The 16,516-nt window shown below is 43.9% G+C and overlaps 3 protein-coding genes across 25 annotated transcripts in view; 2 read left to right on the top strand and 1 right to left on the bottom strand.

Moving 5' to 3' along the window:
- Positions 1-3,199, top strand: part of MTSS1 (MTSS I-BAR domain containing 1) — a 126,425-nt gene extending 123,226 nt beyond the window's left edge. For 19 of the 21 annotated variants that reach the window (XM_039550234.1, XM_039550233.1, XM_039550232.1 and 16 more), the window contains one exon: positions 286-3,199. In XM_039550234.1, coding sequence (XP_039406168.1) covers positions 286-977 — 692 coding nt within the window. In that variant the 3' untranslated portion in view covers positions 978-3,199. The remainder of the gene's footprint in view (positions 1-285) is intronic. The other 2 variants (XM_039550242.1, XM_039550251.1) reach the window with 1 other exon arrangement.
- Positions 3,200-5,761: 2,562 nt separating this feature from the next.
- Positions 5,762-9,725, bottom strand: NDUFB9 (NADH:ubiquinone oxidoreductase subunit B9). The gene is given in 5 exon segments (XM_010404791.4): positions 5,762-6,008; positions 6,983-7,096; positions 9,019-9,211; positions 9,350-9,449; positions 9,452-9,725. Coding segments are annotated over 5 exon segments (642 nt in total). The 5' UTR covers positions 9,555-9,725; the 3' UTR covers positions 5,762-5,876.
- The window catches only part of TATDN1 (TatD DNase domain containing 1), a 16,884-nt gene continuing 9,864 nt past the window's right edge, over positions 9,497-16,516 (top strand). Inside the window, exons 1-6 of one of the 3 annotated variants that reach the window (XM_019289088.1) lie at positions 9,497-9,556; positions 10,888-10,953; positions 12,141-12,190; positions 14,543-14,555; positions 15,813-15,956; positions 16,055-16,097. In XM_019289088.1, coding sequence (XP_019144633.1) covers positions 9,535-9,556; positions 10,888-10,953; positions 12,141-12,190; positions 14,543-14,555; positions 15,813-15,956; positions 16,055-16,097 — 338 coding nt within the window. In that variant the 5' untranslated portion in view covers positions 9,497-9,534. Of the gene's footprint in view, positions 9,557-10,887; positions 10,954-12,140; positions 12,191-14,542; positions 14,607-15,812; positions 15,957-16,054; positions 16,098-16,516 lie in introns of those variants that run through there. The other 2 variants (XM_010404794.2, XM_019289089.2) reach the window with 2 other exon arrangements.

Genomic DNA, 16,516 nt, shown 5'->3' with positions numbered 1-16,516 from the left:
TGCCAGTTTTGGTATCTTCACATTGATGACAAATATTGAGCTCATTCTCTTTCACAAGAGCCATGGGCCCCCTGCAGCTGTAGGATTGGTCTGCTGTGATGCCTTCAACCACGCAGTCCTCAAATCTTGGTCACAGAACCTCGGACTTTCTTCCTTCTGAAGGTGGAAACTCCCTTAATTCTTACGGACTCCCAGGATTTTAGGTTATCTGTACATACTTCAGACTTACCGATGTGACTCAGCTGTCTGCTCCAACTTGATCCTAACTCTGTCTTTTGGCATCAGTTTCAGACTATGATTATTTCTCTGTGAGTGGTGACCAGGAGGCAGAACAACAGGAGTTTGACAAATCTTCCACCATCCCAAGAAACAGTGACATTAGCCAGTCCTATCGCAGAATGTTTCAAACCAAGCGTCCTGCTTCCACTGCAGGTCTGCCAACCACACTGGGACCAGTCATCGTCACCCCGGGCGTCGCCACCATCCGACGGACCCCTTCGACCAAGCCTTCCGTCCGGCGCGGGACCATCGGCGGAGGCCCGATTCCCATCAAGACACCGGTGATTCCTGTCAAAACACCGACTGTCCCTGACATACCAGGGGGGCTGCCTGGTGCCCTTGCTGGCACAGAAGAGTGTCCCGAGCAAAATCCGGAATCTCCAGCAGCAGGAGATGGTGGGCAAGGTGTCACCAGCATGCCCTCATGGAGCGGGCAAGCGTCTGTCAACCCTCCGGCGCCAGGCCAGAAACTGGGTGCTGCCGAGGAGCAGAGGCAGGCGGTCCCCGAGAGCGAGGGGGAGGAGAGCGAGCGGGATGGGGTCGGCAGCCTGGCACCCGCGGGGCAGGCGGAGCTGGAGCCCAGTGAGCTGAGCCCCAGCGATGTCCCACAGGGGGAGGATATGCTCAACGCCATCCGGCGCGGGGTCAAGCTGAAGAAGACGACCACGAATGATCGCTCAGCACCTCGTATTTCCTAGGAGCAGAGGAGCTGCCAGACTGCTGAACACCGAGAAGGAACTGTGAGAAAACTAATCTGTCTCTATCCATTCCAATCTGTAATCAATGATTTTTTTAAGATACTCGGTAACAGACAGTCTGAAAGTACTCCGAAAGAGAAAACAAATGAAAGAGCATAGTAAGACATAATCTTCAGTGGTGTTTTAATTTGTAAATATCAATGATTTTGTTTCTGCATTTTTTTGATCTAAGTTACACTTTTAATTTTTTCTGAAGGTGCCAAATCCCATTTACCTTTTTTATAACTCTCTTTGTAAAGTTTTAAATCATAGGAGAAAAAAAAATGTCGAGTAGTTAACTTCAGCAAAGGGATTTAATGAAAATTTGGCTTTTTTGCAAGCTTTTGTAGTGCGCCTTGTAATAGTGAGATTAAAAAATAGAACAATGGGACTTACTACAGTTTAAGTCAAGCGATATGGAACAGATCCTCATTTAAGTATTAAAAAAAAGTTTGAAAAGCAGGAATAAAAATTGACAATAAAGCAATATATAATGCAAGGAAGAAACCTGCAGTCAGTAGAGTTATTGGGGGTAGTGGGGGGAGGGAGATGCCATCAAAATAGCAGATGCTGTTGCACAAAAGTAGCCTAGTAGGATATCAGAATAAGCCATATTGGATTGCAGTGTTTTGTTTCTGTAGGGTGTTTTAAAAACTGGGTTTTTCCACATTTCTTTTTTGACTGCACAGCACCAACTCTCAGTCACATGCATGCAGCCTTAACTGTGTAGGCTTGGTTCTTCCACCTTCACGTTTTGTTCCGCTCATCCTTCCGCTGAATGCAAACAAGGACAACAGGCTTAAGGCAGTTATAAATGTGAAAACGTTCTTAAAATGCAAGCAGGGAGTTCTTAGATGTTATCAAAATGCCTTTTTCTGACTGTGCCCAGCAGGCTGGGCACCTTAGAAAGCCCAACTATTTTGAGAAAACACTTAAAAATTTGACCGATGAAACCAGCTTGTGATCCAATAAACTGCGAATGTTTCTTTCCAATACAGGGGCTTGTTTTTCTTAACTTCTTTTAAATGGCAGTTGATTGGCTTTTCTTAAATACCGAAAAGAAAGGGGTGAGGGGTGGGTGGGGGGTGGGGGGAGATACTGGTTTTTTGATAATACCGGGAGTCTGATCACTGTAATCTTTTTTTGTACTTTTAAGTAATGTTTTTTGGCACGCTATTGATAGAATCATTAAGAGTTGGATTTTTTCCTTAAAGTAAATTGTTGCTGCAATACCCGTCTCCTAAAGCTGACAGGAATGTGCAGACCCCTTGGCATGACACGTGTTCCAATCACACAGTCCAGAAGGATGCTGTCTGCCCACCTACTGCAGACCCACATGTGGAGGGACACCAGACTTGTGGATCCAGGATTGTCTAAAAATGCACCAAATAACACACATAAGGGGCTGGTTTCTACCACACACTGCAGATTTCTGTTGGCTCCAGACTTGCCTACATGACCTCTTATCCTTTAATACATAACTGCATTGGATGTGAAACTTCTAGTAACTGTGTAGTCACTGTGTTCTATATGACATTTTACACTGCTGTGCTTGCTAAACTTTTTTTTTTGTTATGGCTTAAAAGCAAAAAGAAAAAAAAAAGCATGATCCTTAGAAAATATTAAACCTTTCTTTGAAAAACAAGCTCCTTATTACAGAATATAATAAACAGTAGTGCCTGTGGTGTAGCCCACCAATCTTGATACAGTAGCTGATGCATTGTGCAAATGAGGCTTTGAGATGGTTTTTGCATAAACAAAAACCGCTAGGAGATAATCTCAATAGTTAAAAGTGTTATTTAAACCTTTGAAATAAATGGATGTAACTGTACCCAAGTACAGCTTTTCACTTGTTTAGTTCTTAAACGTTAGTATAATCAGTAAAATTTAATATAAAATGTTGCCAAATTCAATGTAGAAAGAATGTGACAAAACACTTTGGATAGTTCTATTGTTTGTGTTTTTGCATATTGTAAAAGCAGTGTCACAGCTGAAAAATAAAATGTTTCTAATGGTAAATTATTGTGGTTTAGTTGCTAGTTTGTACTGAGAGTTGATCTCTCCCTGTGCAGTTTTTTGTTCTAAACTGGTATAAATAATTGCTGTAAGTGTGTCTCCCTTCTACATTGTAATGATTGCTTAAGCCTACATTATAAATAAAGAACTGCTGAAAAACTTCTGTATTTTGCTTCTTAAAGACTTTCTGCTTCCAGAGCATTGGATATCAATGGTGGCCTTCATCAGACATCTCAAGATCATGCAGGTTTCATCTGTGTGTAATAGAAGCAAGAGAGAATTAAAAAGCAAGTAAATAAAATTGCATATAGCTGTGTTTTACTGATGGGCACCAGCAGGGTAGCAGTGGAGCAGAAGTGCACTGCTAACGATGGAAATTCCCATTAAATAGTAACTGATGACATTTCCCTGCACCTCGCTGTTACCTGGCCAGGAAGCACTGGTAACTGCATTTTTGTGCATCTACCTCAGTGCTGGACCACAGTTCCTTAGGCCAGAGGAGGAAAATTGCTGCTGTCAACACTGCTCGTGCTACAGCCAGAATATATCAAGCACAACACCAGCACCATCTCCCACAGTTCCCCAGGTGACTGAAGACTTTCAGCTTTCTCAGCATTGAAGGCAGAGGGGGGAGATACTGCTCCCTCTTGGAGCTGCCATACAATAGCTCCGTTTATTTGCTTGCTGCTGCAATGATTGCATTTTTGTCTAAAGGTTTCCATTTGTCACTGCCCTGGGTTTATGAGGCCAGGTTTAGGTAGCTGGGGGCTACAGGGGTGGCTTCTCTGAGAAGCTGCGAGAAGCTTCCCCCATGTCCAACAGAGCCAATGCCAGCTGGCTCCAGGACAGACCCACCACTGGCCACAGCCGAGCCCAACAGTGATGGTGGTAATGCCTCTGGGATAGAAAATTTAAGAAGGGGAAAAAGTTGCTGTGTGACAGCAATAGCAGGCGGAGAGAGGAGTGAGAATATGGGAGGGAAACAGCCCTGCAGACACCGTGGTCAGTGAGGAAGGAGGGGCAGGAGGTGCTCCAGGTGCCAGAGCAGACATTTCCCTGCAGCTGATGCAGCTGTGCCCCTGCAGCTCATGGAGGTCCACGGAGGAACAGAGATCCACCTGCAGCCTATGCTGGAACAGGTGCATGCTCAAAGGAGGCTGAGAGCCTGTGGGAAGCCTGTGCTGGGGCACACCCCTGGCAGAACCTGTGGACCCGTGGAGACAGGAGCCCATGCCCTTAGGTCAGTTTGGGTCAGCTATCCTGAGTCCTGACTATGGCCCCTCCCAAGATCTTTCCCACCCCCAGTCCACTGGTGAGGGGGAATGCCAAGCGGACACCCTGGATGCTGTGGAGCACTGCTCAGCAGTAGCCAGAGCACTGGTGTGCTCTTAACACCTTCCCAGGACTATGAGGGCTGCTATGGAGAAAGTAAACTCCTATCCATCCTGTCCCAATACAGTCAGGAAGATGTTAAAGGAAAAGCCAAGGTGGTCTGGCTGGAAATGTCTCCAAAAGCATCATGGTTTCATTGCCCCATCTCTCTATGGCTGTACCTCAAGTACTGCTGAGCATCTTGTCTCACTTGGGTGTCAGGGCTTTTGCTCAGCTGTTTCAATACGGAAGGCACTTGTTCCGAGGGAGAGCTCCAACCCGAGGTGTGGCATGTGCTGAACAGCCGTGCTGGCAGAGGGCATGCCTCAGTTCTCCCACTACCTTTGGACTAAGTGAGCACAGAGAACAGATCCTGCTTCCTGGCAGGATTGAAAATTTCAGCTATGGAATATGTAAAGCCGTTTTTCTGGCTTTTTCTTTTTTTTTTCCAAAATTCAGACCTATTTTAGCATGTAGACTTACTGAAAAGGAGCACATTAAAACTTTCTAAAAATCAGCCAGATTAAAGCCTGATTCCTGAGCTAAATATGTTTAGTCCTTAAAAGAGCTGAAGTTCATGCCTTGCCATCTTTTGTTCAATTGGGGTTCACAGAAATACTAAGCCTTAGGTTAAAATATGGGCACAGTCAAGAAACTTCTGTAGAATGGAAGTAAGATTAGGCAACCTACATCTCCTCTTCTAGCCCTAAAAATAGGAAATCAGCTGAAGAGGCAGGTTTTCCTATGAGCTTTTGTTCAGTGGCTGTATCCCATCTGTTCTCTCACAAGGCAGTTGGTGAAAGTGTTAGCAGAACTTTCTGTGTCTTGTACCAATACTCTGGGAACTTGGCCAGAAACAAACAGCTTTTTGTCCCCAGTTCAGTGTGTCACACTACCAGAGCCCTTTGTTACCCATGAATGGGGACACAACAGCCACAATCCTCAGCAGCCCACCCGTGTTACCTGATGCAGCTCAGTGGTTATCTGGGATTCAGTTTATATGGGGGTCAGCTTTCCTCTGGTGCTCTACAGCACTGCTATCCGTGCCATGAGGAACACACCATGGTGTAAGGAAGGTTTGTGTCTTGTGAGATTTGTTACCAAAGTGAAAAATTCAGCAAAGAGCCTAACAAGGAGGGAAGGGAGGGAAGATGTCTTGATCCTGCAGCAAGGTCAGAAATACCCTCATTACAGGAGCACCCAAAGCCCATCTCTGCTGCTGTCAGTATCTTTAACTCCAGTTTTAACACCTTGCCTGTATTTAGTACCACATTCCAAGTTATGGGGCTGATATGAACTGCCTGCACAAGCTGGCACTTAAGTGTGAGTGTGCCAGAGAAGAGCAGTATGCCAGTAAAACACCTTCTCTGTTACTTTATTTGGCTTTATTCTGTATTATTTTGAGAAGCAAGTGGTCACTGAGGTGCCACCTGCCTGCAGCACAGACTGCTGCCCTTCACACCCGACGTGCTCTCACATGGGCTGTTCACGAGGTCGAGTGACGTGATGCCACCACATGGGGGGCAGATGCCCTTCCTTACGAGCTGGAGGCAAAGCTTCAGTTCTTGGGCCATCAGCTGGAGTTTCATCTTTTAACTGCTTAATCTAGAAGACAAGACAAAGAACTGCTTTAACATATTAACATACTTTGCCATAATGTGATTTTCAGTGCCCGGGCAGTGAGCAAAATGAGCCCTACTTCCACAGGGAAGAACCAGTGGTAACACCTTTGGCTGACAGGTTTCATGTTTCCTAACATTAACTTCTACTCAGTAACCACTGTAGGTTCATATTACCTAATTAAGAAGGAATTTCTAAGAGCAAGAAGTGAATTACAAGGGAAATTTCACTTAAAAGGTCATTATTTCCATGTAATTCATGTCTACCATTACTATATTAAAAAGGCTGAATTGTGCTGCTGTGGAAGCTGCCAGATAATTCCAAGTCCAGACCAAGTTTCCCTGCAGTCAGTAGGAGACTTCTGTTCCTGCATGTCACCAACAGCCCCTCACATGCTTTCAGTACCCACTCCTTGAAGCAGCACAAGTGCCGGCTGCCCCTGTGTTAATTCTGCTCAGTGCCACACTCCATACAATCCAACTGAATCAAAGAACTGTTCTAGGAACACCAACTTCTTCCAACCAACTCTCCGTTTAGGATGGCCAGAAATTAAGTCTCAATGCCCAACTGATGACCACTGCAGCAAATCACTTTCAAAGGTGTAACCAGGAAGTGTCAGAGCTCCACAGCAGCAGAACAGGAATTCTCTGGTCATTAGTCTCCTTTCATCCCACTTTGGAATTTTTTTTTCACAAAACTGCTACAACAGATCTCACTAACTGACACAAGGCTGCAGGTTCAGCTTTAACTTCAAATTCCCTTCACAACCTTTCAGAAGCTGTAACAAATGTGTAGGCATTTTAGGTCAAGTCAGTGTTTCACACTGGCAAGGGCTCCAGTACTGAAGAGTCTAACTGAGACTGCAGTAAATATTCAGTAATTCTTCCAAGAACACATCTGTGTCACACAGGATACCTGTGTGCTAAAGAGACTTTCCTTCGCATAGAGCAAGCACTGACCTCTCTTTCCCAGCTTTCCTGCTGCAGCTTCTTCCATTGCTCTCGTTTGGCAAAGTAATCAGGATACATTGCCTTCTCAGAAGGGTGCCAGAAATCCAAGCACCATTCAGGATGCTGTTGAAGAAAAATATAATTTAAAATACTATTTTTATATATGAAATCACATTTGTACACAGAAGAACAAAACACAAAGGCTGAAGCCAGTGTTACTCCCTAGGTTTTTTTCTATTTTGAAGTACTACATAAAAACAACATTTAAGAGCTGCCTGACTATCTCAAGGCAAGTGACAGAGGTCAGGACTTTTCACACATTATCCTAACCCATAGGAAGATATCACAGTGACTTGCTTAAATCACAGCATTCCAAAACAAGTCCCAGGTCATCTTAGATTATTCTAAACTTCTCAAAATAATTCCATCTGGTGGAGGAGAAGATCTGATTTCTTCCCTTCCTTCTCTCAAAGGCAGCAGGTTCAAGGAATCCTTCTCTCCAATTACTAATTTATTTTACTTGACAGAGACAGAGCATAACAGCTCATTTCTTCTTATTTACAACTACCAAGAAATGAGCAGTTTCTTAGGCCTTTAAGATCTTGAGGATGGTCTGACCTCTAAGACCTTCTGACAAGAGAAAAAACCAAAATTTAAAATTTTGCAGCCATTTAAGAATAATTAATTGTTTACATTTTAAAGAGAGGAACACTGAAAAAATCACACCAAAGCTCCCAATCCTTAAAAAAAAAGAAAAAAAGAAAAAGTTGCTCCAGTACCATCATTCATTCAGAGATACTCACACTTTTGGTTTCCTGCTGTGATTCTGATCACAGAACAAACCTTTGATTGAACAGAAATAGCACAGCTGATGAAGTAAAAAAATATCTACACACAGCAAACTCCAGTTAAAACCACCACACAGTCTGAGATCTAAAAATTACATTTTGCAGCAGCATTCCACAATGGACAGTCACTGATACACAAACCAGCCAAATCCTGGTGACAGCCATTTTGTGAGCACAGTTTTAGCCTAACTGGGAAAAGAGAGCATAACCCAGTTTGTGTTTCTGTATGAACACTAATCTTGACCATTTGATTGCTCAGCTGGCCTTTTTTCTGTTCAGATTCTCTGTCACTATTATCTCCACTACTGCTCAGGCCCTTGACCTTAGCATAAGCTTAAGTCCTTCTCCTTTCACTCCTATGTTCTTTATTCTGCCCCTGATAAATCTATGTCATATTTTTCCTTTTCTGTGGATAATTATGCAAAAAGATCCAATCAGATCCAGTCTTGTGCCAGCACTTTTTTCAAACTCATCAGAAAATGGCTGCATGCAGTCTCTAGGTCAGTATTAACTTCTAATGCATGAAAAAGATGATGCCAAGAAAGCAAAGTCCCTGTGTTTTTCCATGCTTTTCGATGAAAACTTTTGCTCCTAAATAAAGCAATCTCGATGGTCAAAGCCTGTAGAAGTGCCTTAAAAAGTCTAAAAATAAGGCTTCTATTTCCAGGCACTGCTCCTTTCACACAGTGGCACAATCTACACAATCTGGCACTGCAGCATATGAAGTGAAATGATAACTTGTACCATTACTCAAAATGATGGAAGCACCATAGGACGGAGTGAAGGGAAGTCCTCGACAGCCAAGGTGACACCTGACCTCACCAGAGGAACCAAGGCTGTGCTCGGGAGGCAGCAGAGCTTCCTCGGCGCTGCTCACTCCCCCAGCTCAGCTCAGGCCTCCCCTTTTCCAGCCTGACCCGCCACTGTCAGCGGGCGGACTGCGTTTGGCAAAAGAGCAGATTATTATCCCGGGGGAAAAAAGCCCAACAAACCAACTAGCGGTGTTCAGACTGATCAAGAAACTCCATTTTCAAGGACCACAGCAGCTCCTCCCACACAAGCGGCAAGATGTTCAGCGAGCTATGAAGTGACACTGCTGAGCCAAGCTGCGGCCCTGTCCAAGTCAATGTTACATAAAACAAGCGCAAAACAAGCGCAAAGCAAGCGCAGCAATCCACAGCACTACCGGCTCCTCACCTTGTAGCACTCGTATCTCTCGTAGGAAGTGCCCCCGGGGGAGTCGGGCAAGATGTACGGCTGCGGGTGCTGGCTGGCCCAGAACTCTTCCTCGCCGGCCTTCAGCAGCGCGGTGGCTTTCACCATGTCCTTCACATCCTTGTTCTTATCGAACCGGTCCCTCAGGAGGCAGGCGAAGTAGCGGTACTTGTCCCTACAGACAGAGGTCATGCACAGTAAGGAGGAAAACAACCACCCCCCCACCACACCCCAGGCCCAGCAAAGCGCGGGGCTAAGCGCCCCGATGTGAGAGCGGCCAGCGCTCCCCACGCCCAACTCCCCTCGCCCTCACCGCTGGATGCACCAGGACTCGAGGTGCCGCAGGGATTTCTTGTACAGCCGCAGCACCTTCTGCTGGTGAGTCAAGTACGCGGCCATGGCGCCCGGCCCTCACGGCACCTTCCCCTCCGCGCGGGGGATGTCGGGAGGGCGGCGCGGCCCCGCCCGCGCTGCCGCCGGAGCGCGCCGGGAGCCGCCATGAGCCGCGCCAAGTTCATCGGTGAGGAGGTGGCGGGGCGGGCGGGGGGTTTCTGTCCCCGTGTCCCCGACCTAGGCTCCCTGCTCCTCGCCCGGTGCCGGGCCGAGGCGACCGCCGCTACCCCGCTCCTTGAGGGTCCGTGCGCAGCAGACGGAGGCTCGGGCTGTGCTGTAGTAGGGCTTGTCCTAGCTCTTCATCCAGTGTTTATCGCCTCCTGCTGCAGTCCCTCATCCAGGGCTTCTCCCAGTTCCTCAGGCTTGTCACAGGCTCTTAGGCTTGTTACAGTCTCTTGGGCTCGTCCCAGCTCCTCTGCTAGGGCTTGTCACGTCCCGCCCCAGCCCCTCTGCCAGGGCTTGTCGCCTCCTGCGGTGCGTCTCGGTGTCCCGGGCCGAGGTTTGGCGGCCTCGGAGCCCCCAGGAAGCGTTTGGGAATGTTTGTGCTGTGTCTGGCACTGGGGCTGCTGTTCCTCAGTTACCCCCCAGCTCAGGGGGTTCGGCCGCCTCTCGTTCCCTGTCCTGCATTGGCGCATTAGTCGTGGTTGTTTCTGATTGTATGGACCTGGCTTGGATGAAAATGTTAGTATTTTTAGGAAATTCAACGGAAAGCATGTAAATAACTTTAAAAGGTCGGTTCATATGGAAACCCTGTGTGTGGTAGAGCAGCTTAATATTTCCTTGGAAAATCTCCCTTCCCGCTAGAATCCCCGCTGGAAGCGCGGGGTCTGGCAGCTGCAGCGCTGCTGTTCCTGCAGCCGGTGCTTCAGGCCTTGGCTGCAAGGCTGCGGCGCAGGGAAAGCCGTGGGAGCCGAGTGAGGAGGGCTGGGCTGGGCAGCTCCGGCCGGTACCTGCATTGCAGGTGTCCTGTCAGCGTCCTGTCAGTGCTGCCGGGCGGGTGGGATAGCCCAGGGATGGCAGCAGGAGGGAGAACAGGCAGCTCTTGGGAGGCATTCTGCTGCTGCTGCTCCCACCCGTGTAAAGGCTGTGTGGAAAATGCCGCATTTTCCCTTCCTTTATGGTTGTTTGCATAAATTTGTGTTTTCATGTGAAAAGCGGATTTGCTTGCAATAAAAAGTGTATGTGTATTTGCTTTGGCAGCTATGAGGGTGTGCATAATACACTCACAGAAAGTCTGAAGTTGCACAGAGGCAAAAGTTTAAATTTTCTGTCACTTCTAGTAAGGAGTAAGTTCTCAAGTTATGCAAATAAACTTATGCTTAAGCATTTTATGATTTACCAATGTGCTGGTCCAGTGGCTATTAATTTAGGGTTTCTCTTGTCTTCTCTAGTTAACTAATGCTCAGAATAAAATGTAAAACAACTATAACTTCTAATTTTTACTTTGGTTTTCCATAGATATTGGTATTAACCTGACAGATCCTATGTTCAGAGGAATCTACAGGGGAACACAGAAACATCAAGGTAAATGTTTCTTTGTATCTGCTGGAAGACAGTATCCCTTTGTCTAAATTAGAACCCTCATGCATGTCAGAACATGATGTTAGAGTGTCTTTCTTCTCCTCTGTCCTGGGGTGATGTTATGAAGTCCCTTCATTCCTTAACCATCCGCTCAATGCCCAAGGACGCTGTGCCTTCAGGATGGACCCGGGGGCGGGGCCGGAGCCGCAGGACCCGAGTGCGGGGCGGTTCAGCGGCTCAGCTCGGGGGCTTGGGGAGCTCGGTGGGGCTCGGGAGGGAGCGCTGGGAGCACTGTGCTGCTTTTCTGGGTTTCCTGCGTGTTCCAGCTAGCTGGGAAAAGGTTCTGTTGGTTTTTTTCTTGTTCTTTTTCCCCGTCCCCTTGCCTCGCTGCCTTCCTTCCCTCCTCGCCGGTCTTCGGAGCCTGCAGGGCCAGTGGCCCCAGCTGGCCCGCGGGGTGGCCCCGGCTTGTCCGAGCCTGCGTGTCTGTTCCCTCTCCGGGAATTTGTTGTATTTTGAGGGGTTTTTTTAATCCTGTTCTACCCTGTTTTGTTAGCGTGTTAATAAACAGTTTGGTTTCTTTTTCCCACTTTCACTTCTTGTGACCCATTTGTCTCATTGACAGAGGAAAATGGGAGGCCCTTTCCCCTTTAGAGGAGACCCTCACTCCAGAGTGTTTCCTCCTGAAGTTTTGTGTCAAAAACCGAGACATCCTCCTTATGTATTTAGGCTTAAAGAAGAAAACCTGACTAAATAAGTTGGATACCCTAACCAAATGCATTGTCTTAATTGCTGTTGTCATGCAGGTAACTCTGCATCTAGAGCAAAATGGACAATTGCTGATCTACATTGAAAAACTGATATGAGAGTTATGAACAGTAGTCTGTCAAAAGTATTGCATTGCTGAATCATAGTTACTAATTATAATGTGGGGCTTTTTTTTACTCTTATGGCCTTGAGATATGGATGTAAAAATGGAGAGCCTCCTAAAGTATGTGCAAAAACTTCCATTGACTTCTTGGATTTAAATTGGATCTTCAGTTATTGTATTTTGTTACTGTCTTATAAAAATTAATTAAGTATGGTTTAAAGATTTAATGATAAGAATTTTGACTGCATGAAAATTGAAAAGTAGTTAAATTATGCTGTAAAATCTCAAGTTCAATTTATGACATTCTTACGAACTTTTGCAGATGACTTTCTGGATGTAATAGAGAGAGCAGTCAAAGTTGGCATTAAAAAGGTAATTTCTTACAATGAAATTGCTTTAAAATTTTAAGCTGCTTTCTAATATTTGGGGTTTTTAGTGCTCTCCTACTAAAACAATGTTTCTGGGACTTGCAATGGAAAATGCAGTAACTTCCTTCAATAGCACAAAATAAAAGTATTCTGTGCAGAGCATTGTCTTTCCTTTTGGACAGATGATTATTGAAGTTCAGTGATATTGTAGGTGATGTGGATGTAGAAGTTATTTTGTACAGTTTTGACAGAAAGAGATTCTCTGACCTGCTGCAGTGAAGTGGTACATAATTTTCGATGTTGTATTATAGGCAACCATTCCTTTCTTCTTGTATCTTGTGAGGCTCTTAGAGAATAAATCCTATGAGGAGCAGCTGAGGGGGCTGGGGGTTTTTTAACCTGAAGAAAAGGAGGCTCAGAGGAGACCTTATCACTCTCTACAACTCCTGAAAGGAGACTGTAGCCAGGTGGGGGTTGGTCTCTTTTCCCAGGCAACCAGTGACAGGACAAGAGGAAATGGCCTCAGGCTCTGCCAGTGGAGGTTCAGGCTGGACATCAAGGAAGAGTATCTTCATGGAAGGGGTGGTCAGGCATTGGAACAGGCTGCTCAGGGAAGTGGTGGTCATCGTTCCATGGGAGTGTTCAAGAAATGACTGGATGTGGCACTCAGTACTATGGTTTAGTTGACAAGGTAATAGTGATCTGTCAGAGGTGGGACTCAGTGATATTGGAGGTCTTTTCCAACTTTAATGATTCTGTGATTAGTAATTAACAATTACTGCTGAAGATCAAACTCTCCTGACTGAGGCTCTTCAGATATTTCTATATGTAAAGGAAATTGGTAACTACAGAAGAGCTGGGAGTGCCCACAAACTCTTAGAGTTGAGACATCTGAATGTTTGCTGGTAAATACTGGCTTACATGTATTAAAACAGCATCATTATGAGAGAATTTGTAACTGAACTTGAAATTGATGTTTTCAGCAGTGCATCACATTCCTTTAGATACAGTAGTTTAACTTGCCTCTCTCTCTTTAAACTAATACATTTTTGACAAAAATATGAATTAACATAGAATACAATGTATACTGGTACAAACTGTTCTACTGCACTCATAAGGCTACCAGATTAGAAATAAAGAAATAAACGCTCCTCTAGCAGCTAGAGGAACAGGCATCTTCAGAGTTTGTTGAAAAACTCTCATCTGAAAAGAGTGTGAAATGCACCGGGAGACAAAAAAAGAAAACTAGTGATGGAGAAGTTACCCTACTGCAGCAAATACAGGATTGAGGTCACATTTATATGTGCTATAGAAGTGCTATTTAATCTTTATACCAGCCTCTGAAAATAAGTAGCATTTTTTTATCTTATCACCAAAAATAGATTAGCTGCATAACTTTTTCAAGATGCACAGTGGATTGAGACATGTTAATCAGGAGTTCCTGTCCTTAGCTGTTCTCAGTCTTTCTACTGGCCTGTACAGTGTCAGAAACCTATTCCATCACAGATTGTTCCTACTTGCATAGAAGCTGAATCTGCTTATTAGAAAATACTTTTATTTTTCTGTATAGCTGCTGCTTTATGGTAATTTTTTGTGAAGTTTTGCCCTGTGTTGTGTACACACTGAGCCATTTTCAGCTTAACATTTCTTAATGGTATCGTTGGGATGTGCCTGTCTGTCATGAGCTCACTGCAGGAATGTCTGAGCTGGTGCTGACAGAGCCTGGTGGATAGCACCTGTAGAGAGAAGAGTTGTCCAAAAGCACTGTAGTCATGGATGTTACAACCTAGGGTGAAATATTCTGCAAGTGGTAGTTCAAAAAAGTACACTGTAGGCAACAATTCTGGTGTGGTGACTTTGAGTTTAAGGTAAAATAAAAGATCAGAGATGGAAATTCTTAAATTTATAATCCCAGCTCTGATATACAGACTTTTTTTGGTTTAACTACTTATTCTTATCTTGTTTTGGATCTTTGGGATTCTTTACTTTCCCCAGCTCTAAGACAAGGAGAATGTTTCCAAGTATTGTTTCTTGAGTGCTAATACAGTGTCTTTAGTCACTGTCTAATGAAGTGAATATTGCTGCAAATAGAAGTATTTTATTCCTGTAGTGATTTAAATGCTTAGCATAAAAGATACTTGATGAAGGGAAAAAAAATCATGTTTTGCTGCCTAGTGTATTTACTAGCTCCTGAGGACCATCAAGGTTTATTGCTGATTTATGAAATCTTGTTTTATATATATTAGTAATTGTATTCTGATGTTTTCTGTTGAGATTCTTTCTCATATCTGTTTTCTTAAACATCCTGTTTGATGTTCAAAGAACATCCAACTGACAGTACTTTTCTTGTTTCAAGTTTTTGATTACAGGTGCGAGTCTAGAAGATAGTAAAGATGCATTGCAGCTGGCACAGACAAATGGTATTTTCACTTTAAATTTACATTGTCAGTCAAAAATGTAACATTCTCTGCTCTCAGAATTGAGTTCAAAAGGACCTGCCCCAGAGGTGTTTACAGAATCCCAGATTAAAATGAGAAATTACATTTCAGAGTGGGATGAGTGCATTGTGTATGAGTTTCTGTGTGTTGCTCTTTAGATCCCTGATGTTGGAAGGAATCACTCTTTTCCTGGGTGTTCTATTTCTAAATAAAAATTAAAATTATAAGAAATTTCTGGAATAAAGATATTGATACAAGTTTCTGTTCTAGAAATAAGGTAAAATGCTAATATGTTGAGAAATATATGGGGTTTTTCTGACTTTTTGTTTGTTTTTTACTCACCAATCTGTCATGACTAGCTTAATCAAGAGAGGTATCTTTCTTTTGATCCTTCTCCTGGCTTTGCCTTTCTTTCTGTGAAAGAAAAATGGCTCTTCTTTTATCTTTAAGCAAATTTCAATCTACTAATTATTTAAATATGTATTTGAACTAAAACACATTATACTATTTGCTAACAGAAATATAAAATAATTTTGGTTTGAACGAACCCAGGGAGGTAATTTGGTTTGACCCAGTCCACCTCCCCAGTTCCCATTGAAGGAGGACTGGCTTGAACATTAGGGCAAGTTGCTCAGGGCCTTATCTGTTTTTTTTCCTTCCCCAGTGCTTTTACACTTAGCAGAAATGTTAATTTTGGCAAGGTAATTTAGATTAGATACTTGGGAAATCAGGCAGATTTGACCTGTGAAATTCTTTGACAGCTTACACAGGGGCACATGGGGGAATGCTCTCTGCAGATCTTACAGCTGGGCTAACCTGATGCACTTTGAACAAGATGTATTTCTAAATGATCTCAAGTGGTCTCTTCTAGCCTCAGCAGTTGTATGATTTATTGAGGGCTGCTCCACCAGAACAGTTCAGCTCTGAGTTGCAGTTTTGGAGGACACCAAATAAAGTGTACTAAAAAGAGACACGTGCACAAGCCCCCATTGGAGATATTGTCTGATATTTTTAAGGCAGAAAATGTCTGTCTAATGAAATTATCACTAAGATAAAGATGTTCAAAGGTAGTTTTCTTTTAAAATTATGACCAACTAAAAATAATCCTCCAGAGGCAGATACTGTCTATACCTTGAATAAATTTTCTTTTTGTTTTTCTTAAAACCTCCTAATACTCTCTTGCTTTAGACATGTTTTTCAGTACAGTTGGCTGTCATCCTACTCGCTGTGGAGAATTTGAGCAGAGTAGCCCTGAACAGTATTTATCTGAATTAAAAAATCTGATTGAAAAAAATAGGACAAAGGTAATAGCAGTTGGAGAATGTGGCTTAGGTAAGTGTTCTCTTAGTACTTCAATATTTACTTTTTCTAGACATGTACTGAAAAACTCCTAAAATACTAAATGGGTTTTTTGTTCTTTCTGTTTGTAGATTTCGATAGGTTAGAATTTTGCCCAAAGGACATCCAACTCAAGTAAGAAACTTTTGATGACTGTGAATTGACTTGTAGCAATTTACAGGAGTGTTTCCTATCTATTTGTGTTCTGCCGTATAACATACTGTCAGGTCCAGCCCTAAAATTTGCAGGATTGGGCCCAGGGTTTTTTTGGCAGAAATGGGAATTTAAGGAAACATGCCTACATTCAAGTAGTGCAATGTGCTATATTTTGCTACCTGCCTGGTGTTGACTTATGTCAACATGTGTTATGTCAGCATGTCTTTTTCTGTAAAATTGATCAGAAATTGTCAATTTCTGGTGTGACAGATGTTCATTCTTGAGTTAGAGCTTAGTTAAGTGCTCTAAGAGGCTCATGGGGAAAATAACATAAATGTAGTATGTGAAAGAATTGGGTTGTTGAGTGAAAGTCATGGGGAAGGGAACAGAACTATCAG

The sequence above is a fragment of the Corvus cornix genome, chromosome 2 (genome assembly GCF_000738735.6).
Source record: "Corvus cornix cornix isolate S_Up_H32 chromosome 2, ASM73873v5, whole genome shotgun sequence".
Taxonomy (NCBI): Eukaryota; Metazoa; Chordata; class Aves; order Passeriformes; family Corvidae; genus Corvus; species Corvus cornix.
The sequence above is the reverse complement of the archived record's forward strand: the minus strand, read 5'-3'. Positions and strand labels throughout refer to the sequence as shown.